The 27683-nt window shown below is 45.2% G+C and overlaps 2 protein-coding genes across 2 annotated transcripts in view; one reads left to right on the top strand and one right to left on the bottom strand.

Annotated features, from left to right (window-relative positions):
* Window positions 1-11096, top strand: part of NSRP1 (nuclear speckle splicing regulatory protein 1) — a gene marked incomplete at both ends in the record, with an annotated part of 39082 nt that extends 27986 nt beyond the window's left edge. Inside the window, 4 exons of the mRNA XM_080713596.1 lie at window positions 359-487; window positions 5876-6083; window positions 7610-7718; window positions 10061-11096. Coding sequence (XP_080569722.1) covers window positions 359-487; window positions 5876-6083; window positions 7610-7718; window positions 10061-11096 — 1482 coding nt within the window. The remainder of the gene's footprint in view (window positions 1-358; window positions 488-5875; window positions 6084-7609; window positions 7719-10060) is intronic.
* Window positions 11097-22865: 11769 nt separating this feature from the next.
* The window catches only part of SLC6A4 (solute carrier family 6 member 4), a gene marked incomplete at both ends in the record, with an annotated part of 31143 nt that continues 26325 nt past the window's right edge, over window positions 22866-27683 (bottom strand). Inside the window, 2 exons of the mRNA XM_080712590.1 lie at window positions 22866-22940; window positions 26206-26373. Of these exons, the coding sequence (XP_080568716.1) occupies window positions 22866-22940; window positions 26206-26373 (243 nt within the window). The remainder of the gene's footprint in view (window positions 22941-26205; window positions 26374-27683) is intronic.

The raw sequence follows: 27683 nt of genomic DNA, 5'->3' as shown, positions 1-27683 counted from the left end.
GGGGGGGTTGTCTGGGTATGGTGGTACAAGCCTATAATCTTAGTGTTTGTGGGGCAGAGACAGAATTGCAGGTTCCAGGCCAGTCTCCACAATTTAGGGTGAACTCGTTCAAAAAGTATAAATTGCTTACTTTGCCTGTGTAAGGCCGTGGGATTAATTCTCTGTACCAAGAAAAAAATGGGAAGGGAGGAAAGATTAAGGTTACACAAATTTGCCCAAGTAAGGGTTAAATGTAGAGCCAGGATTCAACAGAGTTTACATTCATATTGTCTATCTGTGATTGATGCAGTTTTTATTATATGTTTCTAGTTTATGAACCTTTGCTCATATTTTTAAAACATATTCAATTTTTTTAAAGACCAAACTGGAAATTCAGAAGGCCCTTGCAGAAGATTCTACGGTGTATGAATATGACAGTATTTACGATGAATTGCAGAAAAAAAAGGAGGAAAACAATCCCAAATTGCTTTTGGGGAAAGATCGAAAGGTTGGTATCAAAATACAAACTTCCTTGACCTTGATCTATATTTTATCTAAATCTCATTTTGAGATGAGGATGATTAAAAGAAAATAAAAAGCATGTACAAGCCAGGCGTGGTGGCACAGCTTGTAATCCCTGCGCTTGGGAGACAGAAACAGGAGGATCGGGCAGGTTCAAAGCCAGCTGTGCTGGCTTCAGAGACCCTGTTTCCAAATAAAAATATAAAATAGGTCTGGGAGTGTAGCCCAGAGGCTTCCAGGAACCCCAGTACCACCAAAAAAAAAAAAAAAAAAAAAAAAGCATGTAAATATTTGAGAGTCTAAATGACAATTATTTGAGGTGTGTGATGAGCCCTTAGTTTTATAGATTTGATATTAGAACCCTGGAAAGTTTATGCTAATAGATGAATTATAAATTTTGTAAATTTTGGTTTCATTGGAAACTTTTGCAAGTAATTTCTTTTCCTTATCCTTATAAGCTCGTACTGCTTCTCCCCTCTTCATGGTTATTCATACTTTATTGTCCTCTCAGTTTTCTTACATTTCCTAGCTGGTAATTCAGTGATCTGTTTGCATATATCATAATCATGCTTTTACTATGAAAAAAATTGAGGGAGTAAGAAATGATCTTTGCATTGTATAGTACCTACTAGTAGAGTAGTGGTATCAAATTATATTAAAGCTACTCTAAACCGGGCATAGTGGCACTCACACTCACTTGTAATCCCAGAATTTGAGGAGCTGAGACAGGAGGATCACAAGTTTGCAGTCACCTTCAGCAACTTTGTGAGGCTCTCAGCAACTTAGTGAGAGACCCTGTTTCAAAGTAAAAACTAAAATAGGGCTGGGGGTATATTTGATAAGTAAAATAAAAAATTAAATGCGAGTAAAATAAAAATAATGTGCGTACGGCGGAGTGTGAAAAACACGAGAGAGTTCCGGTACACATGGCATGTAAAGTTTTAATGGCATGGCTCTCCCGGGGATCAGGGCGAGGCACTGTGGGGCCCGCGCGCCTGTCCGAAGCTAGAGGACGCGGGCTCTCCTTTTAAAGGCATGCATCTCGCGAGATGGGGGTTTACTCGCGGGAATGCCCAATTCTCACGGGGGTTTCAGCCCCTCCCTTGCCCTGCAGAGGTCATGTGACACAAAGTCACATGAGTGCAGGACCCAACTTAACATTCCGGCCTTTTGATGGTAGGGATAATGGATGACGATTGGACCCTCTAGCTTCTTCCTGCTGTCAAGGGGCGTCGTCAGGGGCCCCAGGCCGGGAGGAGTTGGGAGTCCAGTCCCCCAGAAGGGGGTGCAGGTGGGTGCATAGCTGCAGTGCGAATTGGAGGTTACCCTGGACAGCTTAGTGATGTGCGCTTGAGGAGGTTTGAACAGGCAAGGGCTATTAAAGAAAAAAAAACAAATCATGAGATTGAGCAGGCGACCAAAAAGGAGACTGGCTTACTCAGTACCTGGAGAGCTACCCTGAGCTGGCAAAGAGGATGGAGGTTGAGGGATCCAGGAGCCGTCAGTCTTCAGCCAGGCTGAGTAGAGCCAGCAGCAGGGCCTGGTCTGGAAAGGTGCTCCCCCTGTGTTGAGGCACCTGGGGCTCAACCTTTTCCTAGGGCACTGTTCCAGTGGCCCTCCTGGCCACACGCCGGGCACAGTCTGATTGGTGGGCGTGGCTTCGCCCCACTTCAGGCAGGCTCCTGGAGGTAGTTGTTGTTGCAGTCCTCCACACCTAGGTGGCGCTCCAGAGGGCTGAGCCGCCACCGCCAGCTGAAGGGCAGCTACCAGGGATCTGCTTTTTGGCAAAGTCGGAGTGTACGCTCCATTTCCGCCTGTTTCTCTCTGGAATTAAAACTTAGATGCTATGTTAAGGTTCTGTCAGCTGTGACGGACCTATACTCACAAAGAGCGCGTCCCGGGGCTGGTGTCTGGCAAGAATGGCAACGCAGACTCCCCACGGGCAGAGGGTGTCGCCCCAGCCCCGGCGTTTCCCACAGCACCTAGGCCGCGCCCACGCGGGCCGCCCAGCAAAATTGCAGTCTGGCGCGGGCCAAGATGGCGACTGTGACATCACCAGGCAGCGACTACGCGCCATCACAAAATGGCAGCTGGCGGGAAAATAAATGGAAGCTGATGGGGGAGAGCATTTGGAGGGATACCAGACCGCTTATAAAAGTTCCTAACTATTCCTGGGCCACCGCAACCTATTTCCCAACTCGTATCAAGGCAGACAGGCTCTCAGGGCATCTGCTAGTATAAAGGTTCGACTCCCCATAATTGGTTCGCGGGCGGAAACGAAGAACAGGAAATGGGCGTCCCAGATTTCCCTGCTCAATCGTTCGGAAACAGAGGTTAAGAGATAGGGAAGAACGTCTTCATTCCTTCTCAAAACCGGAGGATGACCTGGTCATCCGCAGGGTGGTCCCAGTGGACCGGGGGACAATGGGTCACCAAGCGCTTGGATTTTAAGGTCCCAGTGGACCGGAAGACCCAAGTCCAGAACCCGCTAACCAAGGGAAGGAGGCAGTTTACCGGACTATAGTGTTGTCGACCAGCGCTGGCTGTGACAGAAGCGCTGAGAAGCTGCTGGGGGCGCAGTGGAGCCAGGGCGCGCGGATGCTAGTGGCTGGTGTGGACGGCACTGGCGGCTGGCGCAGGTGGGATCAGTGGGGGTGCGCAGGCGGCATGGCTTGCCGGGCCCGCGGCGTGGAGACAAAATGGCTTCCAGGCACGCGCCAGACGCTGAGGCTGGGCCCCGAGGAGCACCGCCAGTGAGCCTGGCTCAGGGCGGGTGGGGCAAACCGGCCAGAGGTCCCGGCGGTGACCGGAGAACCAAGCTGGAACGGTGCTTTAGGAGGTCCAAGCGGCAGGCAGAGGTCCTGGCCCGCGCAGGCGGTTGGCAGGCAGAGCAAGTGCCAAGCTGCCTGGCTCGGGCCGGAAAGATGGCCGCCGACTCTAGGATTGGTCAGGAGTGGAAAGTGGGAGGGATTAAAGATTGTGAGGCCTCCAGTGAGGCCATGAGGTGGGAGGGGTTAAGGATGGCGAGGCCTCCAGTGAGGCCATGAGGTGGGAGGGGTTAAGGATGGCGAGGCCTCCAGTGAGGCCATGAGGTGGGAGGGGTTAAGGATGGCGAGGCCTCCAGTGAGGCCATGAGGTGGGAGGGGTTAAGGATGGCGAGGCCTCCAGTGAGGCCATGAGGTGGGAGGGGTTAAAGATGGCGAGGCCTCCAGTGAGGCCATGAGGTGGGAGGGGTTAAGGATGGAGAGGCCTCCAGTGAGGCCATGAGGTGGGAGGGGTTAAGGATGGCAAGGCCTCCAGTGAGGCCATGAGGTGGGAGGGGTTAAGGATGGAGAGGCCTCCAGTGAGGCCATGAGGTGGGAGGGGTTAAGGATGGCGAGGCCTCCAGTGAGGCCATGAGGTGGGAGGTGTTAAAGATGGTGGGGCCAAGATGGCGGCCCCCCAGTGATTCCACGTGTGCAAGATGGCGGGCCAAAGCTGGCGACCCCCCCCCCAGTAATCCCATGTGGCTGCTTACCGGAATGGCCAAGCCCAGGCAGCAGGGGTGGGCAGGCACAGGGTGAAGGGCACCAGGGCGCGAGTCCGAGTGGAGGGACCAGCTGGAGCGCGGGCTGGACTTGGTGGGCCAGGGGCTGTTTAGCAGAGTGGCGGCCGCCTAGATGGAGGAGGCAGGCGTCCCCGGCAGGCGGGTCTAAGCAACGCCAGGCACGGAGAAGACATAGGCGCGCGGCGTGGCGCAGTCCGCGGGTGGCGGGGTTTCATTCCAGCGGTGGGCGGCGTGGGCAGGCGGGAACGGCGGTTTTAGGAGGTCCAAGCGGCAGGCAGAGGTCCTGGCCCGTGCAGGAGGTCAGCAAGTAGAACAGGTGCCAGCATCACCCAAGGAGCCTGGCTCCGGGCGGGTGGAACTAGCAGCCTGGCGGCCGGTGGAGCCTGCACGCCCCGGCGGTGGTGGCCGCGGAAGATGGCCGCCGGCGCTCCGGAAGAGAGCACATGGGCGGGAAAAGATGGCCACCGGCTCTCAGCAGAGCTTGGGGCCAGAAAGATGGCTACCGGCTCTCAGCAGAGCGCGGGGCCGAAAAGATGGCCGCGAGCTCTCAGCAGAGCTCGGAGCTGGAAAGATGGCCGCAGATTCTCAGCAGAGCGCGGGATCAGAAAGATGGCCACCGGCTCTCAGCAGAGCTCGGGGCTGGAAAGATGGCCGCGAGCTCTCAGCAGAGCTCGGGGCTGGAAAGATGGCCGCGGACTCTCAGCAGAGCCCGGGGCGGGAAGAAGGCCGCCGAGAGCGCGGGGCTGGGGAAGAAGGCTTACGGTCCGGGCAGGCATGGGGCAGCAGCGGCGGCAGTGGTGGGAGCAATGCCTGCAAGCGGAGCACTGGTGTGGGACCTCACAGTCGAGCTGCTGGCGGGTCGGAGAGTCCGGGGCTCAAAAAGAGAGTAAAAATAAAAAGAGAAAACAGAAAAAAAAAAGGAAAAAAATGGGGAGGGACCCAAGAGTTCTCCCGGTTCGGCACCAAATGATAAGTAAAATAAAAAATTAAATGCGAGTAAAATAAAAATAATGTGCGTACGGCGGAGTGTGAAAAACACGAGAGAGTTCCGGTACACATGGCATGTAAAGTTTTAATGGCACGGCTCTCCCGGGGATCAGGGCGAGGCACTGTGGGGCCCGCGCGCCTGTCCGAAGCTAGAGGACGCGGGCTCTCCTTTTAAAGGCATGCATCTCGCGAGATGGGGGTTTACTCGCGGGAATGCCCAATTCTCACGGGGGTTTCAGCCCCTCCCTTGCCCTGCAGAGGTCATGTGACACAAAGTCACATGAGTGCAGGACCCAACTTAACAATATTTCCACTAAATAAAATATTAGACTAAACTTTTATTTTTCCTTCTTTTTTCTTTTGCAGTAATAGGAGTTGAACCCAGGGCAATTTTCCTCTGAGCTACAGGCCTATTTTTTTTTTCTCTTTATTTTGAAACAGGTCTCACTAAATTGTTGGAGGACCTCAGTAAGTAGCTAAGGCTGGCCTCAAACCTGGGATTCTCCTATCTCAGCTTCCTAAGTACTGGGATAACAAGTGTACGCCACCAGGCCCAGCTAGTTATAACTTTTCTGACTAATTTATTAGTTAAGAGAATACAAGTTAGGTAAATGAGAAAACACTGAAAATATTTGAGATTTAAAAAAAAATAACAGATTTCTCACCCTGTTAACTTAAATTTTTATTGAAAATTTTAATATAAATCCCACTAGGACATTTATGTTGAATTTTGATAAGACTATGGTCCTGTTTTGACTGTGTTAATGAACTCTTGATAAAAATTGTAATAGAATATTAATTTTTTTTTACTTTTCCTAAATAATCTTATTTTTCCCTTAGCCCAAATATATTCACAACTTACTGAAAGCAGTTGAGATCAGAAAAAAGGAACAGGAAAAAAGAATGGAAAAGAAAATACAAAGAGAGAGGGAGATGGAAAAGGGAGAATTTGATGATAAAGAAGCATTTGTGACATCTGCTTACAAAAAAAAACTGCAAGAAAGAGCTGAAGAGGAAGAAAGAGAAAAGAGGGCTGCCGCGCTGGAAGGTGAAATGGGAGAGGGAGGGGGGAGCAGCGGAATTTGCTCTGTGGTTAGCCATTCATTCACTCTGTCGCTGAACTTTTGGACTATAGTGTTGTGATCATAATTTATGTATATGAATTTTGGATACAATATATGTGGTATTATATAGTACAGGAGATTTTTAACTAAAAACATAGTTGAACTCTTCTTCAGTAACTATTCTATTGGACTTTTCACTTAGTTCTCATTTTGATCTATGATCATTGCAAGTCATTGCCTTAGAACATTATTCCAAATATAAAAATACTTATTGAAGTCATATATATCATCATAACTCTCTGTGTGTGTGTGTTTGTATAGTACTAGGGATTTGAACCCAAGGGCATTCAGTCTCCAAGCTATACCTCCAGTCCTGTTTCATTTTTTTATTTGCTTTTTTTGTTTGTTTTGTTTTGTTTTTGTTTTTGTTTTGTTTTGCAGGTCTGGGGATGGAACCCAGGGGCATTTGACCTGCAAGCTACACCCCCTGCCCTATTTTTTTTTTTTTTTTTTGGTGGTGGTACTGGGGTTCCTGGAAGCCCTTCTACCTCCGGGCTACACTCCCAGACCTATTTTTACATTTTTATTTGGAAACAGGGTCTCCTAAGCCAACGCGCACGGCTGGCTTCAGACCTGCACGATCCTCCTGTCTCTGCCTCCCAAGCGCAGGGGATTACAAGCATGCGCCACCACGCCCAGCCTTGCCCTATTTTTTATTCTTTATATTGAAACAGGGTCTCACTGAGTTGCAGAGGGCCTCACTAAGTAGCTGCGGGGTAGAATGCCTTTGGGTTCAATCCTTAGAAACCTTAGAATAAATACCACTCAAGGATCAAGAAGAAAGAAAGCTGGATATGGTGGCGCACACTTGTAATCCCAGCATTCAGGAGGCTGAAACAGGAGGATTGCCATTCGCGGACAGCCTCAGCTAATTAGTGAGGCCCTCTGCAACTCAATGAGACCCTGTTTCAAAATAAAGAATAAAAAATAGGGCTGGAGATGTAGCTCAGAGGTGGAATGCCCCTGGGTTCCATCCCCAGTACCGCAAAAAAAAAAAAAAAAAGAAAAAAGAGAGAGGTGAGAGAGAGAGAGAGAGAGAGAGAGAGAGAGAGAGAGAGAGAGAGAGAGAGAGAGGAAGAAAACGAGCAAACAGCCAGGTGCCACAGCACACACCTTTCCTCCCAGTCCTTGGAGGCTGAGACAAGGAAGATTGCAGGCTTGTGGCCAACATGTATTAATTTAGCAAAACTCTCTTTCAAAATTAAAGATAAAATAGGCCTTAGGTATAGTTTGGAGGTAGAATATTTCTGGGTTCAATCCTCACTACCAGAAAATAAATTGATTTATGGAAATAGCAGGCCAAAGCAGGCTTATAGTTTATCAACTCCTGATCTAGAAGAATAGTTTACACATATGTCTCTGTATAATGTATATTTTACACATATAAAATGAAGCTGCATTGTGCTTATTAAATAATATGCTTTTCTGTCTTTTGCTTTCCCTCTCTCAGCACGTTTGGATGTAACCAAGCAGAAAGATCTCAGTGGATTTTATCGGCACCTCTTAAATCAAGCAGTTGGAGAAGAGGAAGTACCTAAATGCAGCTTTCGTGAAGCCGGGTGAGAAGTGGCAAATGAACATTTAAAAGAAAGATACTCATAATAATCTGTGGTAGTGGCTCATTTTAACACTTTGAAGGATAGAAAATTACAGCATTGCATGTTGGTTCAACTGTGCCAACCTGACCTAATTGAACAGCTAGGAATTTGAAGTTCCTTAACTTAAAAACCTACAGATTTAGTACAAGATCATTTTATTCTGCAGTTCACAACAGTTTTTTCAATGTTTTGAACATTTTATTTATCACAAAAATTAATGAGCTTAACATTACTATAAATGCACTTAAACGTGTGTGTGTGTGTGTGTGTGTGTGTGTGTGTGTGTGTGTGTGTGTTACTGAGGGTTGAACCCAGGGACATTCTATCTCTGAGCTATACCCCTAGCCCTATCCTATTTATTTATTTATATATTTATTTTGAAGCAGGGCCTCTCTAATTGCTGAGGCTGAACTTGAACCTGCAGTCCTCCTGTTACAGCCTCTCGAGTACTGGGATTACAAGCATGCTCTACGCGCCCAGCTCCATTTAAATTTTTTTTCCTCCCTCTGTATTGGGGATTGAACCCAGGGGCCCACTACCACAGATCTCACTACGTTGTGATGGGCTTCACTAGGCAGCCGAAGCTGGTGCAACCCTAGGTCCTCCCGTCTCAGCCTCCCAAATACTGGTATTATAAGTGTGTGCCACCATGCCAAGCAGCAATCTGTGTTTTAAAGAAATACTCTGATTAGAAAATCTGAGACTATTGTGCTGGTAATTACATTTATGTCCCACTCCTTCCCACTGTTAGGTTTTGAGTACAAAATAGTATGAATCCCAAAAAATGTATTTGGAGATTTAGCTTTCAAATGTAAATTTAATACATTATGACTTTCTAAGAGTTTCACCTGGAATAGTTAGGTGGCCACCCATGAAAATCCATAATACAGCCAGGCGTAGTGGCGCATGCTTGTAATCCCCGCACTTGGGAGGTGGAGACAGGAGGATCACACAGGTTCGAAGCCAGCTCTGCTGGCTTAGGAGACCCTGTTTCCAAATAAAAATGTAAAAATAGGTCTGGGAGTGTAGCCCGGAGGTAGAAGGGCTTCCAGGAACCCCAGTACCACCAAAAAAAAAAAAAAAAAAAAAAAAAATCCATAATACAATACACACAGCATACTTCTCAGACTAATAATCAAATTCCTGATTACTAGTAGGTATTATAATCATGATAGTTCTGCCAACAATTCCAAAAGAACTGAAGTTGTTGCCCTATTAATGTGCGTAGTAAGTGATTAATAAGAATCAGCATGCTAGTTGCTATGGTGAGTCAACAGGCTAAGTCAGGAGGATAACAAGTATGAAGTCAGCCTGGGCAATTTAGGGGACCCTGTCTCAACACTCAGCATTTTTTTATCTTTTGGTACTGGGTATTGAACCAAAGGGCATTCTACCCCAGATGTACACTCCCAGCCCTATTTATTTATTTATTTATTTATTTATTTATTTATTTATTTTTGTTTTGAAAAGGTCTTAGTTGCTTTAATTCATTTTAGAAAGAAAACCCAGTCAGCTTCAGCTACTTAGTGAGACCCTCTGCAACTCAGTGAGACCTGGTTTCAAAATAAAGAATAAAAACTAGAGCAGGGGGTATACCTCAGAGGTCGAATGCCCCTGGGTTCCATCCCCAGACCCACAAAAAAAGAAAAAAGACAGAAAGACAAAAGTCATACCTTGGAGCTGGGCGTGGTGGCACATGCTTGTAATCTCAGCATTTGGGAGCTTTTTTTTTTTTTTTCCAGTACTGGGGATGGAACCCAGGGGCATTGTACCTTCAAGCTATACCCCAGTCCTATTTCTTATTATTTTGAAACAGGGTCTCACTAAGTTGCAAAGGGCCTCACTAAGTAACTGAGGCTGACCTCGAACCCACAATCCTCCTGTCTCAGCCTCTCGAATACTGGAATTAAAACCGTGTGCCACCATGCTCCGCTCCCCCACCACCATTTTTTATTCTTTATTTTGAAACAAACTCACTAAGTTGTAGATTACCTCAATAAGTAGTTGAGGCTGGCCCATCCTCCTGGCTCAGCCTCCCGGGTACTGGGATTACAAGCATGTACCACCATGCCTGGCTTAATTTTTATTTTGAAACAGGGTCTCAATAAGTTGCAGAGGACCTTGATAAATTGCTGAGGTTGGCTGCAAACCTGTGATCCTCTTGTCTCAGCTTTTCAAGTACTGGGATTACAGATGTGTGCCACCACGCCAGCTATGAACACTATTTTTTAATTGATAGTGTAGTGTTTTGTATGTGTATCTGTATATACATATGTATTTTTTTTTCCTTTTTTTTTTTTAAGGTCTGGAATAAAAGAAGAGAGAGCAAGAGGTTACTCTGATGAAATAAATTCAGAGAACAGAGAACCACAGGAGAAATGCATTCTCCAAGCTGGTGTGAAGGAGGAGGAAAACCCAGATGCAGACAGTGACTTTGATTCTAAGAGCAGTGAGGATGATGAAATGGAAGAAAATAAAATGAACCGTAGAAAGGAAAAGTTCACAGATGCCTCCAAAAGTTACACCAAGTACCACAGGACTCAGGGCCACTCACGGTCATCTAGTGAGGAAAGAGAACATGGTGCCAAGCACCACACCACAAGTTCCAAGTCAAGAGGACATGAGAAAAGGGACAGCTCACACCATGAGAGGCAGTCCAGAGACCAGGAGAATAATCACACTGATCTGGACCACCGGAAAGAAAAGGAGTCCCACAGGCACAGAGAGTCCAGCCACAGAGACTCCCACTGGAAGAGGCATGAACAAGAAGATAAACTGAGGGGAAGAGATCACAGAGAAAGGAACGACAGAGAATGGAAAAGGGAGAGAGACAGGCCAAAGTACTCCTCAAGAGAACAAGAAAGAGATAGGCACCGAAGTGATCGTAACCAATACATTGAGAAAGGAGGAGAGGAGGAAGAAAAAAGCAAAGAACACATGAAAATGAGGAAAGAGACACGTGAAAATCAGAGGTGCCGAGAGAGAGAGAGACAAGAAGTGAGTGTTCAGTCTTCAGAAAGAAACCGGGACACACAGGAAAGCAGCCCAAATTGTAGAGCAAATGATGAGGAAAGAACCAGCAAAATGAGACACATGGAAAAAGACAAGGAAAGAAACCAAGAGAAGCCCCCTATCCCTGAAACATCACTGGGAGCAAAACATAGACTTGCAGAGGAAAAGCAAGAGCAGGGCAAAGAGCAAGAGAAACCACCGGAGGCAGTGAGCAAGTTTGCAAAACGTAACAATGCGGAAACCGTAATGTCAGCAAGAGACAGGTACCTGGCCAGGCAAATGGCACGGGTTAATGCAAAGACCTACATTGAGAAGGAAGAGGACTGATGGTCACCCCAATAGGATCTATGGACACACGGACCATTGTGAACTCCTGGGGCTTGCTTTGTGAAAGCATTAAAAAATGTGTGGCCGGGAGTGTTGTTTTTAAATATATTTTCAGATTTGGTTTGAATCAAAAGCCAAGCCTGTTTTCTTGAATGTCTAGCTGGATTTGTATATATTTCCTTATCAAAACCACATTCTTGGTTATATTCAAGAACCATGAGTGTACAGAATCCCAATAGGTATTTAGTGAGGAAGACTGGCTCCACTACAACCATAAAAAGAAACAGCTCTCTTAATAATGTTGCTTTTGTTACAAGATCTGTTTTGTTTTATAAATATTGTATTTCAGATAAGAATATGTGAATTTGAAAAATAGAGAAAACTTACTTTGTTCTGAAATTTGTATTAACATATAAAATGTAGATCATGCATCTTGTGTAAATAACTTAAGCTTACAACATACTTGGCTTAAATAAAAATAAAATAGTGTATGCTTGTCCTTTTAATTCATGCTTTTTTGTGTGTGTGTGAGTCTGGGGATGGAACCCAGAAGCATTCAACCTCCGAGCTATACCCCCTGCTCAGGATTTTATTCTTTATTTTGAAACAGGGTCTCACTGAGTTACAGAGGGCCTCACTAAGTAGCTGAGGCTGTCCACAAACCATGATCCTCCATTCTCAGCCTTCCAAATGCTGGGATTACAAGCGTGTGCCACCACACCCAGCTTTCATGCTTTTATTTTAAAAGTAATTTTAAGCCAGGCGTGGTGACGCACGCTTGTAATCCCCGTGCTTGGGAGGTGGAGACAGGAGGATCACGCAGGTTCGAAGCCAGCCGTGCTGGCTTAAGAGACCCTGTTTCCACATAAAAAAGTATTAAAAAAAAAAATAGGTCTGGGAGTGTAGCCCGTGGGAGTGTAGCCCACAGGTAGAAGGGCTTCCAGGAACCCCAGTACCACCAGGGGGAAAAAAAAAAAAGTAATTTTAAGTTGAGCATGGTGACGGGTATCTGTAATTCCAATATGTAGGAGGCTCAGAGAGAAGGACTGCAGGTTCAATACAGCCTCAGCAAATTAGGAAGGCCCTCAGCAATTTAGTGAGACTCTTAAGATTAAAAAAAAATAATAAGTAAGCCGGGCGTGGTGGCGCACACTTGTAATTCCCGTACTTGGGAGGCTGAGACAGGAGTATCACATGGGTTCGAAGCCAGCCTCAGCTACTTAGGCTTTCAGCAACTTAGTGAGACTCTGTTTCCAAATAAAATATAAAAAAAGGTCTGGGAGTATAGCCCAGAGGTAGAAAGCCTCTGGGTTCCACTCCCAATACCACCAAAAATTAAAAAATAAAAAATAAGCCGGGCGTGGTGGCGCACGCTGTAATCCCCACGCTTGGGAGGCGGAGACAGGAGGATCGCGCAGGTTCGAAGCCAGCCACGCGCTGGCTTAGGAGACCCTGTTTCCAAAATGAAAATGTAAAAATAGGTCTGGGAGTGTAGCCCCGAGGTAGAAGGGCTTCCAGGAACCCCAGTACCACCAAAATAAAATTAAAATAAAATAAAAAAATAATAAGTAGAGTTGGGGTTATACCTTAGAGGGGGTATACCCCTGGTATCAATCTCCAGTTTAAAAAACAACAACCCCCCCCCCAAAAAAAAAAAAAACATATCACTGACATGACAAATCCTAAAAAGCACTGACTTTGAAGGCTGGGTTGTATGTAGCTCAGGTTCAAACACTTGCCTAGGTTGCGGGAGGTCCTGGGTTCAACTCTATCACTGCCCAGAAAATTAAAAAAAAGGCACTGAATACAAAGGAAGCATCATTAGTACTAGGGTGAGATCATGGGAAACCACCTATCAAAGACTAAAAAATTTCAATTTTGATAGAGAATATGGTTCCTTTGTTAGGATTGCTTTATAACTAGAACCATACATTTGGAAAATTAATTTGTGGTGTGCAAAGAGTAGGGAAGAAGAGATTGTGTCAGAGATTTGATAGGAAAGTTTTATTTTCCTCTCCCAGAAGTTGAGACTTTTAACATATCATCTTCCCCATATATACTGATATTTTTGCCTCTTTGCTATTTATTTTTGCCTTTTCTGGTAAAAAAAAAAAAAATGCTGATTTTCCCTCAGGAAAATATGCCTTCACCACTCTTAGTCCAAGAGTTCAAATGAGGTGGGATAAACTCCAGGATAGATGTGTGACTCAAGGCATGTCATTTCTGGAATGTCCTTAGAACATACAGAGCTATTTTCCACTAGCATTGCTGGCTTTGAAGATGAGGTAAGTCGAGTTGGATGGGCATGGCTGGCTGCTTAATAGTGAATAAAACTCACAAAAAAAGCAGAAGCTGGGTGTGAGCCAGGCATAGTGGCACAGGTTTGTAATCCCATTTGTAATCCCAGCATTCGGGAGGCAGAGACTAGATGATTGTGGTTAGGTTCGCAGACAGCCTCAGCTACTACTTAAGCCCTTCGCAACTCAGTGAGACACTGTTTCAAACATAAGAAGGATTTTAAAAAATAGGGCTAGACGTGTGGCTCAGAGGTAAAATGCCCCTGGGTTTCATCCCCAATACCATAAAAAAATAAAAAATAAAAAAAAAGCTGGGTGTGATGGTGCACGCCAGTAATCCCAGAACTTGAGAGACTGAGACAAGAGACCGGATCAAAGGTTCAAGAACAGCCTCAGCAACTTAGGCTCATCAACCTGGCTGAGACCCTATTTCAAAATAAAAATTAAGAGGGGTTGAATCCTTAGTACCACCACCACAATAACAGAGCAGAAATGGGAAATGGATAGGAGTAAGATTTGATTGATTTTTTTTTAATCTCTGGCTCTTAAAAAAGTGTAGCTTTTTTTTTTTTTTAAGATTTAAACCTAACTTGGTGTGATAGCACTTTCATGTTCAAGGCCAGCCTTAGCATCTTAGGCCCTCGGCAACTTAGCAAGGCCTGGTTTCAAAATAGGGCTGGGCTGTGACTTGGAGAAATTGAGCCCAGAGCCATTCTACTTGCGAACTATACCCCAGACCTATTTTAATTTTGAAACAAGGTCTTAACTAAAGTTGATGAGTCTCTTTTCTTTCTGAGGTGGTCCTCAAATCTGGGATCCTCTTGTCTCAGCCTCCCAAATACTGGGTTTAATAAGTGTACACCACCACACCCGGCTTTTATTCTTACTTTGAAATAGTCACACCACCGGTCATGGTGGCTCATGTTTGTAATCCTAGTACTTGAGGATTGCATGTTCACTGCCAGTCTTGTTTACTTAGGCCATCTGAAACTTAGACCCTGTTTCTTTTTTTTTTTTTTTTTTTTTTTTTTTTTTAGTACTGGGGATAAAACCCAGGGGCATTGTACCTCCAAGTTACATCCTCAGCCCTATTTTTTATTCTTTTTTTGAAACAAGGTCTCATTAAGTTGCAGAGGGCCTAAGTAGCTGAGGCTGGCTACGAACCTGCGATCCTCCTGTCTCAGCCTCCCAAGTACTGGGATCACAAGCGTGCACTACCACGCCCGGTTTACACCCTGTTTCAAAAAAGAATAAAAAATAGGGCTAGAGATGTAGCTTGGAGATAGAATACCCCTTGGTTTGATCCCCAGTACTGCAAGAAAAAAAAAAAAAGTCTCGCTAAGTTGATGAGAATCTCACCACTTGCTGAGACTACCCTCGAACCTGCTTTCCCAGCCTCCAAAAAACTAGGATTACAAGTGTGTACCATCGTGCCCAGTTAGGAAAAAAGATGTTTAAACCAGAATTGGGTATAATATTCAGTGGTAGAGCATTTTCCTACCATGCTCAAGGCCCTGCATTCATTCCCCAGCACCAAAAGAGAACAAAAAAAGCAATATTTAAAGCACTACTTTTGAGCCGGGCGTGGTGACACGCACTTATAATCCCAGCGTTCAGGAGGCTGAGACTGGAGGATGGTGGTTCACGGACAGCCTTTGCTACTTAGTGAGACTCTGCAACTTAGTGAGACCCTGTTTCAAATAAAGAATAAAAAAATAAGGCAGGGGATGTAGCTCCGAAGTGAAATGCCTATGGGTTCCACCCCCAGACCCACAAAAAAATAAAAAATAAAACACTACTTTGCTGGGGGTGGTGGCACACACTTGTAATCCCAGTACTTGGGAGGCTGAGACAGGAGGATCTCAGGTTCACAGCCAGCCTCAGCTACTTAGAACCTGTTTCAAAATAATAAAATATAGGGCTAGGGGTATAGCTCAGAAGTAGAATGCCCTTGGGTTCCATCCCCAGTACCGCACACACAAAAAAAATACTACTACTCTTGGGTTAGCTTGAGTTCGATTTCTACCATTGCAACAAAAGCCTTATTTGATGCAAGGTTCCACTGTCGAGCACCACCAAGTTCTCTCAGTTCTTTCCCAGCCTAGTCTCCTCTTTGACTTTACTTTTGTTTGTTTTTGCTAGGCAAAGTACGAGCTACATCCCCAACCCTTTCATTTCAAGGCAGGGTCTTGCTAAACTGTCCTGGCTGGCCTGCAACTTGTGATCCTCCTGCCTCAGCCTCCTAGGTAGATGAGACTATAGGCAGGTCCATCATGCCAGGCTTCTAACACAAAACAAGTTTTGCTTATCTCCTAGGTTCTTTAGCATTTGTTCATTCTGTTGCTGATAGGTATCAGGCTGCTTCTCCCTTGAGGCTGCTGTGAGTGATGCTTCTTGGCACATTCCGCACTTCCAGTAGATGCATCTATGTGTTTGGGTTGGGTGATTCCTAGGAGTGGAATTGCATTTTCATAGCGTATGTGAATGTTCAGCTGTAATAGGTACTGCCGATATAGGTTTTCCAAAATAGTGCTAACATACTCTCCTTCCATCCAGGTTCTAATTGCTCCACATTTTGCTTAAACTTTGGTAATTGTCTTTTCATTTTATCCATTCTGGTGAGTATGATGGTATCACATGGCTTCTTTCTGTGGTTCCTAATAGCTATCTAATATATTTATTAGCATTTGGATATCTCCTTTTTGAATACCTTGTTTTCTTTCTCTCCCCAACTTTTAGGTGGAGCTAGACAATCTGCTGTGTGTTTGTGTGTGTGTGTGTGTGTTTGTGTGTGTGTGATACTGGGGGTGGAAAACAGGGGCTTTCTACCTCCGGGCTATACTCCCAGACCTATTTTTTATTTGGAAACAAGGTCTCACTAAGTTGTAGAGGGCCTCACTAAGTAGCTGTTCCTGGCTTCGAACCTGTGCGATCCACCTGTCTCAGCCTCCCAAGTATTGGGATTACAAGCATGTGCCACCATGCCCAGCTGCCTTTTTTTAATGGCCTGTATGAGCTGGGCATGGTGGCACACACTTGTAATCCCAGTGTTTGGGAGGCTGAAACAGGAAGATTGCAGGTTCACAGCCAGCCTCAGCAATTTGTGAGGCCCTGTTTCCAAAAATAAATAAATAAAATAGGGCTAGGGGTGTAGTTCAGAGGTAGAATGTCCCTGGGTTCAATTGCCAGGGCCCTTCAAAAAACTTACTTGTGTGGGTCATTTATATACTCTGAATATGAGTGACTTGTCTTTGAAGTCACTTTTCTGTGACTTGCCTTTCACTCTCCCAGCCCCCACCACCTCTTTAGTACTGGGTGTTTAACTCAGGGACATTCTACCTCCAGGCTACACGCCCAGCCCTTCTTACTTTTAGTTTTTGAAATGGTCTCACTAAATTGCTGAGGCTGGCTTCAAACCACCTGTGATCCTTCTATCTCAGCCTCCCAAGTACTGGGATTATATACATGAGCAACCATGCCTGGTACCTTTTACTGTTAATAATCAGAAAACTCTTACATTTTTTGAAGTTAACTAAAATTCACAAGTCAGTTCTTTGATTGCCCTACAGATATTTCAACTGTCCAATAGCCACATGTAGCTAGTGGCTACCATATAGGACTATTATTTCAGAAAGTTATACGAGACATTACTCTTTTTTTTTTTTTTTTTGGTGGTACTGGGGATGGAACCCTTCTACCTCTGGGCTGCACTCCCAGACCTATTTTTATGTGTTTTTATTTGGAAACAGGGTCTCTTAAGCCAGAGAGGCTGGCTTAGAACCTGTGCGATCCTCCTGTCTCCGCCTTCCAAGCGCGGGAATTACAAGCGTGCCACCACGCCTGGCAGACACTACTCTTTTTTTTTTTTTTTTCAGTACTAGGGATGGAACCCAGGGGCATTCTACCTCCAAGTTATAACCCCAGCCCGATATTTTATTTATTTTTATTTTTTATTTTGCAGGTATGGGGATGGAACCCAGGGGTATTTTACCTCCAAGCTACACCCTCTGCCCTATTTTTTATTCTTTATTTTGAAACAGGGTCTCACTAAGTTGCGGAGGGCCTCACTAAGTAGCTGAGTCTGTCTGCGGACTGTGATCCTCTGGTCTCAACCTCCCAAATGCTGGGATTACAAGTGTGTGCCACCATGCCTGGCCTCAGCCTGAGGTTTTTTTTGTTTTTGTTTTTGTTTTTTTTTCAGTACTGGGGTTGGAACCCAGGGGCATTCTACCTCTGAGCTATGCCCCAACCCTATTTTTTATTCTCTTTATTTTGAAACAGAGTCTCACTGAGTTGCAAGGGCCTCACTAAGTAGCTGAGGATATCCACGAACCTCTAGCCTCCTGTCTCAGCCTCCCAAGTATTGGGATTACAAACATGTGCCACCATACCCGGCTTATTCTTTATTTTGAAACAGGGTCTCACTGAGTTGCAGAGGGCTTCACTTAGTAGCTGAGGCTGGCTGTGAACCTCCATCCTCCTGTCAGCCTCCTGAATGCTGGGATTACAAGCATGTGCCACCATCCCTGGCTCTGGTTAATCTTACAGGTTGAATGGCATACAGCAGCAGTTCTTTGATAATATATGACTTAGGCCAGTATGAATAAGGGATTTATTGAAAGTGTTACTAGATATGTTGTTTGTTTTGTGGTACTGGGGATGGAACCCAGGGGGTTTCTATCTCTGAGCTACACTCCCAGTACTATTTTATTTTACTTTACTTTAATTTATTTTATTTGGAAACAGGGTGTTGTGTTGCTGAATTGCTAAATTTCTGAGACTGGCTTTGAATCTTCAATCTTCCTATCTCAGCCTCCCAAATATTTTCTTTTTCTTTTTGGTTGCACTGGGGGTGGAACCCAGAGGCTTTCTACCTCCGGGCTATACTCCCAGACCCATTTTATATTTTATTTGGAAACAGGGTCTCACTAAGTTGCTGAGAGCCTCACTAAGTAGCTGAGGCTGGCTTCGAACCTGTGCGATCCTCCTGTCTCAGCCTCCCAAGCACAGCGTGCGCCACCACGCCCGGCCTAATATTATGTTATTTTAAATGTAGGAAGTCCACAGTAATGTACTTAAGAAATTTAATGACTTGTTAAACAGCTGTTTCTCTTATTCAGTTTTAATAAAATACGAATGAGCCAGGTGTGGTGGCACACTCCTGTAATCCCAGTGTATGGAAGGCTGAGGCAGGAGAATTGCAGGTTCAAGCCCAGCTTCAGCAACTTAGCAAAACCATTACCAACTTAGACCCTGTTTTAAAATAAAAAATAAGCCGGGCGTGGTAGTGCACGCTTGTAATCCCTGCGCTTGGGAGGCTGAGACAGGAGGATCACACAGGTTCGAAGCCAGCCTCAGCTACTTAGTGAGGCTCTTAGCAACTTAGTGAGGCCCTGTTTCCAAATAAAGAATAAAAAATCGGTTCAGAAGTAGAATGCCCCTGGGTTCAATCCCCAGCACCACCAAAAAATAAATAAATAAATAAATAAATAAATAAATAAAACAGGTCTCACTAAGTTGCGGAGGGCCTCACTAAGTAGCTGAGACTGGCCGTGAACCTGTAATAATCTTGTTTTAGCCTCCCAAGTACTGGAATAACAAATGTGTACCACCATGCCCCACCTGTGTGTGTGTGTATGTGTGTGTGTGTGCTATACCCCTGGCCCTGTTTTATTATTTCTTCTTTCTTTCTTTCTTTCTTTCTTTCTTTCTTTCTTTCTTTCTTTCTTTCTAGTTCTGGGGATGCAACCCAGAGCATTTGACCTCTGAGCTACTACCCCTGCCCTATTTATTTATTTATTTATTTATTTATTTATTTATTTATTTATTTTGGTACTGGGGGTGGTACCCAGAGGCTTTCTACTTCCGGGCTATACTCCCAGACCCATTTTATATTTTATTTGGAAATAGGGTCTCACTAAGATGCTGACAGCCTCACTAAATAGCTGAGGCTGGCTTCGAACCCACGCGATCCTCCTGTCTCAGCCTCCCAAGCGCGGGGATTACAAGCATGCGCCACCACGCCCAGCTCCCTGTCCTATTTTTTATTCTTCAATTTGAAATAGGATCTCACTAAGTTGCGGAGAGCCTTATTAAGTAGCTGAGGCTGTCCATGAACTGTGCAACTCAGTGAGACCCTGTTTCAAAATAAAAAATAAAAAATAGGGCTGAGGGTGTAGCTCAAAGGTAGAATGCCCCTGGGTTCCATCCCTAGGCCTGTAAAGAAAGAAAGAAAGAAAGAAAGAAAGAAAGAAAGAAAGGGAGAGAGAAAGAAAGAGAGAGAAAGAAAGGGAGAAAGGAAGGAAGGAAGGAAGGAAGGAAGGAAGGAAGGAAGGTAGGAAGGAAAAAAAGAGAAAGAAAGAAAAGGGTAGTGGGTTTAAAAAAAAAAAAAGTCCTACTAGCCAGGCGTGGTGACGCACGCTTGTAATCCCAGCATTCGGGAGGCTGAGACTGAAGGATCGCGGTTCGCAGACAGCCTCAGCTACTTAGTGAGGCCCTCTGCAACTCAGTGAGACCCGGTTTCAAAATAAAGAATAAAAATTAGGGCAGGGGGTGTAGCTCGGAGGTCGAATGCCCCTGGGTTCCATCCCCAGACCCTCAAAAAAAAAAAAAAAGAGTCCTACTGCGTTTAATGAGGATGACCATCCATCCTGGACAATTCTGATTTTGGACGAAATCTTAAACACCAGGTATTGATTAATGAGTAAAGAGACATGCTAAGAAAAAAACCAGACTTGGATTGTACTATCAGGTAGCTGAGCATTGTCTACGGCACATGTAAGAAGAGCACCATTCACCACTGCATTCTATAATAACAATTCTGCATTTTGTGGTGCTGGGGATCAAACCCAGGAGCATTCTACTTCCAAGCTACAACCTCAGCCCTATTTTATTTTATTTTTTATTTGAAAATAGGGTCTAAGCTGGGCGTGGTGGCGCACGCTTGTAATCCCAGCATTCAGGAGGCTGAGACAGGAGGATCACGGTTCGCGGACAGCCTCAGCTACTTAGTGAGGCCCTCTGCAACTCAGTGAGACCCGGTTTCAAAATAAAGAATAAAAAACAGGGCAGGGGGTGTAGCTCGGAGGTTGAATGCCCCTGGGTTCCATCCCCAGACCCACAAAAAAAAAAAAAAGGGTCTAGATAGGTTGATGAGTGTCTCACTACTTGCTAAAATTGTCCCCAAACCTTCAGCCTTCCTGTTTCAGCCTCTCAAGTACTGGGTTTACAGGTGTGTACCACCAGACTGCTTTTTTTTAAAGGTTGTTGAAATTCAGTTTGATTTATATGGAAAACTGAAGTGAGATGATTAAGTCTTTTTGTTATGAGGATTTAATTCAAGGTGTGTGTGTGTGTGTGTGTGTGTGTGTGTGTGTGTTATTACTAGAGATTGAATCCAGGGGCACTCAACCTTTGAGTTATACTGAACCCTATTTTATTTTGAAACTGGCTCTAAATTGCTGAGCCTGGCCTCAAACCTATAATCCCTTCATCTCAGCCTCCAAAGTACTGGGATTACAGACCTGCACCACCATGCCAGGCTAGGATTTTTTCAAGATTTTTTTTTTCTGGCAGTACTGGGGGTGGAACTCAGGGGCTTTCTACCTCTGGGCTATACTCCCAGACCTATTTTATATTTTATTTGGAAACAGGGTCTCACGAAGTTGCTGAGAGCCTCACTCAGTAGCTGAGGCTGGCTTTGAACCTGCGCGATCCTCCTGTCTCAGCCTCCCAAGCACTGGGATTACAAGCGTGCGCCACCACGCCTGGCTTTTTTCTGAGATTTTGAAAAGGAAACTTCATACTACAGGGTAACATTTGCTTCACTCCCTGTGCACCTGAGAATCACAAGCCACCAAAGGTAAAATCACTTATGTGGGTTGAAAGGTCATTCATTTCACTGACCATTTTCCAATTAGCCTTGTTTGGTTTTAAATTTGAAAATTATCTAAAGAGTTACAGTCCTGGTCACCAGGTAAGGTCACGGCAATTAAGGATAACTGGACTTTCCAATTTGCTCCTGGATTGAGGGCAGCCTTGGTTTCTTAATTATTGTTAATTTTTTTAGTGTCAGGATACAAAAGGCAGCTAGGACCCTGAAGTGGGATTCTGAATTTATTTATTTATTTATTTATTTTTTGGTGGTACTGGGGTTCCTGGAAGCCCTTCTTCCTCCAGGGTACACTCCCAGACCTATTTTATATTTTTGAAACAGGGTCTCTTACGCCAGCACGGCTGGCTTCGAACCTGCGCGATCCTCCTGTCTCCGCCTCCCAAGCGCGGGGATTACAAGCGTGCGCCACCACGCCCGGCCCTGAATTTATTTTTGTGGTGCCTGGGGATGGAACCCAGGGCTTCACACACACCAGGCAAGCGCATAGAGTTACATCCCTAGTTGGACACCTTTGGTGTAAGTCAGGGGCCAGATCTTTATACTTGAGAGATAGGTGAGAATTGAATTCATCCTTTCTGCATAAGGCAAAATAACCTGAACAGGTAAAGTTAGTCATTTGAAGTAGACTTTAACCAAGTAGCCAGAGGAACATTGAAGTTTCCCCTGTCGGTGTCCATCTTCAGAGCTGTTGTGGCCAAGCCATGGTGACTAACAAAACGGGCCAGCTCTACCTGTTGTTCATTACGGCGAAAGGTGAGCAAGGAACGCGGGGCGGGAAGACAGCGCTCCGGCGCCGCAGGCCGATGGTTGGCCCTTGGAGGTGTGTGGGATAAAGTAGACACTGGAAAGGAGACGGCAGCAGAGCGTGCTGTTGTAATTGTACCCTTCACATAATGACATGCATGCACATTTGCGTAGGTAGAACTTGTTAATGTAGGAAAAATTAGAGGTAACTCATATAGTTTGTAATGGGCCCAGAGCATTGGAATTAAGATAAGAATTCACAGACACGACAATATACACAGACACGAGCGCTCAAATGTACACGTCATTTTTCAGCTTAGCTTCTTTTTCCCTTCCTGACTCCACAGCAGCCCATAGGTTAGAGGGTTCTAGTGGATTCTAGCTACAGAGTTCGAGGCTACTCAGAAAATATATGGCTAGCAAGACAACATCCCTATTTTCTCCTAGTTGGTTTATGAATTCATGGACAGTGTCGCACATGAGGCGGGATAGCAACAATCATACCAAAAAAGCAATCACGGAGACTTGATTCTAACCTAATCCGAAGTGAGGACAGGTGCTTTTGTCATCTCCACACACACCCTCACACTCGCGCAGAGGCCAGTTCGGCCGCATCACAGTCTAACTCGTTAGCATGTCCCAGAGGTTTTGTGGAAAGAAATGACCGGAGGCCATAAGAGTCTGGGCACCAAAGTCTTGGGACTGTGTCTCCATGAAGAACACGCTTCTCTTGTCAAGCTCAGCTGGAAACTCATTCACTCAGAGGGCAGGTGAGGCCTAGGGCCCGGGCTGGAGGAGGAGGGGGCTGGGAGCCTTTGCTCCTGCTGGGGCACATTACACAGCGTTCAAACGGACGTCTCCACAGGGAATTTCTGTTGGTGTTTCTGGAGTGATGCTTTTAATAATGCGCTGTTAGGAAGAAAATATAGCATTATATACACAGTTTTGTAATTTAACAGAATTGCAAAAATATTTCAATATTAATATTAAAGCTTTTTTTTTTTTTTGCGGGTCTGGGGATGGAACCCAGGGGCATTATAACTCTGAGCTACACCCCCTGGCCTGTTTTCTTATTCTTTATTTTGAAACCAGGTCTCACTGAGTTGCAGAGGACCTCACTAAATAGCTGAGGCTGTCCGAGAACCTCGATCCTCTGGTCTCAGCCTCCTGAATGCTGGGATTACAAGCGTGCACCACCAGGCCCAGCTTCATATTTTTTTTATTCTTTACTTTGAAACACAGTCTTATTAAGTTGTGAAGGCCTCACTAAGTAGCTGAGGCTGGCCATGAACTTTTGATCCTCCTGACTCAGCCTCCCAAGTACTGAGATTACATGCGCCACCATACCCAGCTGATAGCATTTTAATGTAATTTAAGAATCAGTTGACCAGCATTCAGGAGGCTGAGACTGGAAGATCCTGGTTCCCCGACAGCCTCAGCTATTTAGTGAGGCCCTCTGCAACTTATTGAGACCTTGTTTCAAAATAAAGAATAAAAAATAGGGCAGTGGGTGTAGCTCGGAGGTTGGATGCCCCTGGGTTCCACCCCCAGACCCCACCCCCCACAAATCAGTTGAAATAGTCTTTAACTTTTCTTAAGAAAGGAATTTCTTGAGCTGGATGTGGTGCTTCAAGCTTGTAATCCCATCATTCAGGAGGCTGAGACAGGAGGATCACGGTTCAAGGCCAGCCTCAGCTACTTAGTGAGGTCCTTTGCAATTCAGTGAGACCCTGTTTCAAAATAAAGAATAAAAAATAGGGCTGGGGGTGTGACTCAGAGGTAGAATGCCTCTGGGTTTCATCCTCAGTACTGGGGGGGGGGGGAAGGAATTCCTAGCCAGGTGCTATATAATCCCAATGATCTGGAAAGCTGAAACAGGAAGATTACAAATTTGAGGTCAGCCTTGGTTAATTCAGAGAGATTCTATCTCAAAAAGGGCTGGGGAGTCAGGTGTGGTGGTGCATGCCTATAATTTCAGTACTTCAGAGGCTGAGACAGAAGGATTGCAGGTTTGAGAACAGTCTCAGTAAATTAGTGAGACTATCAGAAACCTAGTGAGGCCCACAAGTTATTTACTTTTTGTATGTGTATGGGGGTGGTGCTGGGGATTGAACCCAGGGGCATTCTACCTCTGAGCTAAACAGTCAGCCCTATTTTTTTTGAAACAGAGTCTAAATTGTTGAGGCGGACCTCAGCCAACATTCTACTCTCTCAACCTCCCAAGTACTGGGATTACAGGTGTGAGCCACCACACCCACATCTCTTGGTCTTTCAGTTTTTGTTTTAAGCAGATCAAAATTTTATATGAGGCCTCACTTCCTCACAGAATGCTAAAATCATCAAGTCTGGCAATTCACAAATAATGATAAAACTTTCTAGTCCATGGAGGGTCCTTGGCAAAGAATGGCATATTTTATTCTTCTCAGAGATTAATCATGCACATGAGCATATTAAAGGTTTCTGAGCGGTCCCAGAGTAAAGGAACCTATTGACCTTGTCTTAATCCAATCTGACTGCATAACCTTTTCTTCCAGTAGTAACATCTACTGATGTTCCAGGGAACTGCTCAAAAACACTTTGGTAAATGTGAATATAATCCATCAAGCACATTGTATGTGCGTGCGTGTGTGTGTGCGTGCGTGCCTGTGTGTGTGTGTGTGTGTGTGTGTGTGTGTGTGTGTGTTGCTGGGGATTGAGCCCACAGGCATTTTACCTCCACTACACCTATTTTACACCTATTGTATTTTTTATTTTGAAACAGAATCTCAGTCTCACTAGGTTGATTAAAGTCTCATTACTTGCTGAGGATTTCCTCAAGCCTGCGATCCTCCTATCTCTGCCTCCCAAGTACTGGGATTACAAGCATGTGCCACCATGCCTGGCTCATCAAGCACATTTTATTTCATTTATTTATTTATTTATTTGTTTATTATTTATTTATTGGTGGTACTGGGGTTCCTGGAAGCCCTTCTACCTCCGGCCTACACTCCCAGACCTATTTTTACATTTTTATTGGAAACAGGGTCTCCTAAGCCAGCGCGCGCAGCTGGCTTCGAACCTGCGCGATCCTCCTGTCTCTGCCTCCCAAGCGCGGGGATTACAAGCGTGCGCCACCACGCCGGGCATCAAGCACATTTTAAAGATGAGGAAACTGAGGCCCAGAGAAGGTGAGTGACTTGCCACAGCTGACCAGGTTGTGTGTGTGTGTGTGTGTGTGTGTGTGTGTGTGTGTGTGTTACTAGGGGTGGGACCCAGGGTCATCCTGCCTCAGCTACATCTCCAGCCCTGTTTTCTTTTTGGAAACAGGGTCTCACTAAGAAGTGGAAGGCCTCATGAGTTGCTGAGGCTGGCCTTAAACATACAATCCTTCAGCCAGGTGTGGCGGCTCACTCTTGTAATCCCAACATTTGGGAGGCTGAGACTGGAGGATCGCGGTTCGCGGACAGCCTCAGCTACTTAGTGAGGCCCTCTGCAACTCAGTAAGAACCTGTTTCAAAATAAAGAATAAAAAATAGGGCAGGGGGTGTAGCTCGGAGGTCGAATGCCCCTGGGTTCCATCCCCAGACCTGCAAAAACAAACAAACAAACAAACAAACAAACAAAATACAATCCTTCTGTCTCAGCCTTCCAAGTGCTAGGTATAGGCATGTACCACCACATCTGGCTGAAACAAATCTTTTATCACGACAATATTTTTTACTCTATTGGCTTGAGTACAACTACCATATTATTGGAACATCCTTATTTTGTGATGATTTCAAAGTAGTACATTGCTCTTGGAAGCATGGCCATGGGCATCATCCCCGCTTAGCGTGTGTGTGCGGCTCCAGACATCACAGATCTGGCGTCCATGGCTGGCGGGAGGCAGAGTGGTTAGTGGTTGTCTAAGTTTAGAAAGCTATACATAGCCCTGCTGTGGTGCAACTCGAGGGATCAGCTCTCTCTTCTGCTGGTATATTTGGGCTTTGGGAGGTGCCTTATGATGACAGTGACAGCCATCGGAGGTCTACCCATGGTGTGGTATATATAAATATATAAGATGAGAGCCTCCTGGTGAATTTCACATAGACTTCTCTCTTACTAGAACATAACAAGAGAATCCTTTTCTTCCAAAACAATTCTGAACACCTCCCCCAACACAACCACTTTTACACACCCACTAGCACGTACGTACCTCCTTCAGAGTGCCTGGGGTGGTGATCAGCCGGTAAGTTATGTACGTGGGGATGCAGATGAAAGATGAAGTTCCTATGCAGTAACCCAGGACGACGGTCCAGTGGGGGTAATCATACTGGAAAAGTCGTAACTCAGGCGGGCTCATCAAAAAACTACAGATGATGAACTAAAACATAAATTCCAAGAAATATTAAAAAATCGTATATCCAGGCAGATAGAGACAGCTCTGATACGACAACTACCAAATGCCAAAGCTAAGATATTGCTGGAAGATATCCTAGAGAGAACCCAGGGGCATTCTGCCTCTAAGCTATATACCCCCAGCCTTATTTTCTTTTTTATTTGCAAACAGGGTCTCACAGAATTACCAACTGTACTTCAGGTGCAAGAATAAAACAGCCCAGAACTTTTTTTTTTTCTTTTTTTTTTCTTTTTTTTTTTTTCAGGTCTGGGATTGGAACCCAGGGGCATTCAACCTCCGAGCTACAGCCCCTGCCCTATTTTTTATTCTTTATTCTGAAACCGAGTCTCACTGAGTTGCAGAGGGCCTCACTAAGTAGCTGAGGCTGTCTGCGAACCGCGATCCTCCGGTCTCAGCCTCCCGAATGCTGGGATTACAAGCGTGCGCCACCACGCCCGGCTCCCCAGAACTTTTCTTGCTTTTCCTCACCATCCTCCACATCAGGACCTGTGGTAGGAATGTTACAGCCTCCCCGCAGCTCCCCTAAAGTCAGGGAGGAGACCGCGCCCGCTACAACGCAGCCCTCTGTCAAGGAAAGGGATCGGCGCCCGGCAGAGGATGAACTGCGTGACGGGAGCCCAACCAGCAGCAGGGCTTCCTTTTTCTCTCTTCTGTGTTTCATTTCCCTGCATGTCTCGGCTGAGATTGTTTTTGGTCAGTTGGAAGGTGCCTGATGTCCAGAAGAGATAATAGGTTTTCAAGACCCTTGTAAGACTCAGGCTCCCTGTCTCTTCCTTTCTCTCTTTGCTTTCTGCCTTAAGCTGTGTAGCTTGGGGTTTCAACAGGGACAAGGACGGCTCTGCCACGAGGCGTCTCAGCAACAAATGAGTGCCAAGGTCCTCAGAATGAAAGGAATTATAGAAAGAAAAAAGCAGCTTCTTGCATTTTTCATTCCAAATTCTGTGAAAACTTTGACTAAGAAAAATTCCACGCAGTGCATCCAACACTCAGTTTATGAGTTTTCTTATTTCGAGTGGTTTCCAGAGAGAGTGTAAATAGCAGTTTTTGTCTAGCAACCACTGTACCGAAATCGCTATTGCTCTTGCTTTAATTTAATTTTATTATTTCACAGTCATCAAAAAGACAGTAATGTAAATTATTTGTGTGGTTAAATAGCTATTTATATCTTTTTTTCTTTGTCTGCAGGTAATAAAATGGGAAATTGTTAAGCACACATCCATCTTCTGAGCAGTGTTAGCCTAAGTCCAGGAAGAGGCCTTCAAAGGCTGAAGCCC

This window comes from Muscardinus avellanarius (genome assembly GCF_963383645.1).
Source record: "Muscardinus avellanarius genome assembly, chromosome: 16".
NCBI classification, from domain to species: domain Eukaryota; kingdom Metazoa; phylum Chordata; class Mammalia; order Rodentia; family Gliridae; genus Muscardinus; species Muscardinus avellanarius.
Note: the sequence above shows the minus strand (reverse complement) of the source record. Positions and strands in the feature narration are given on the sequence as shown.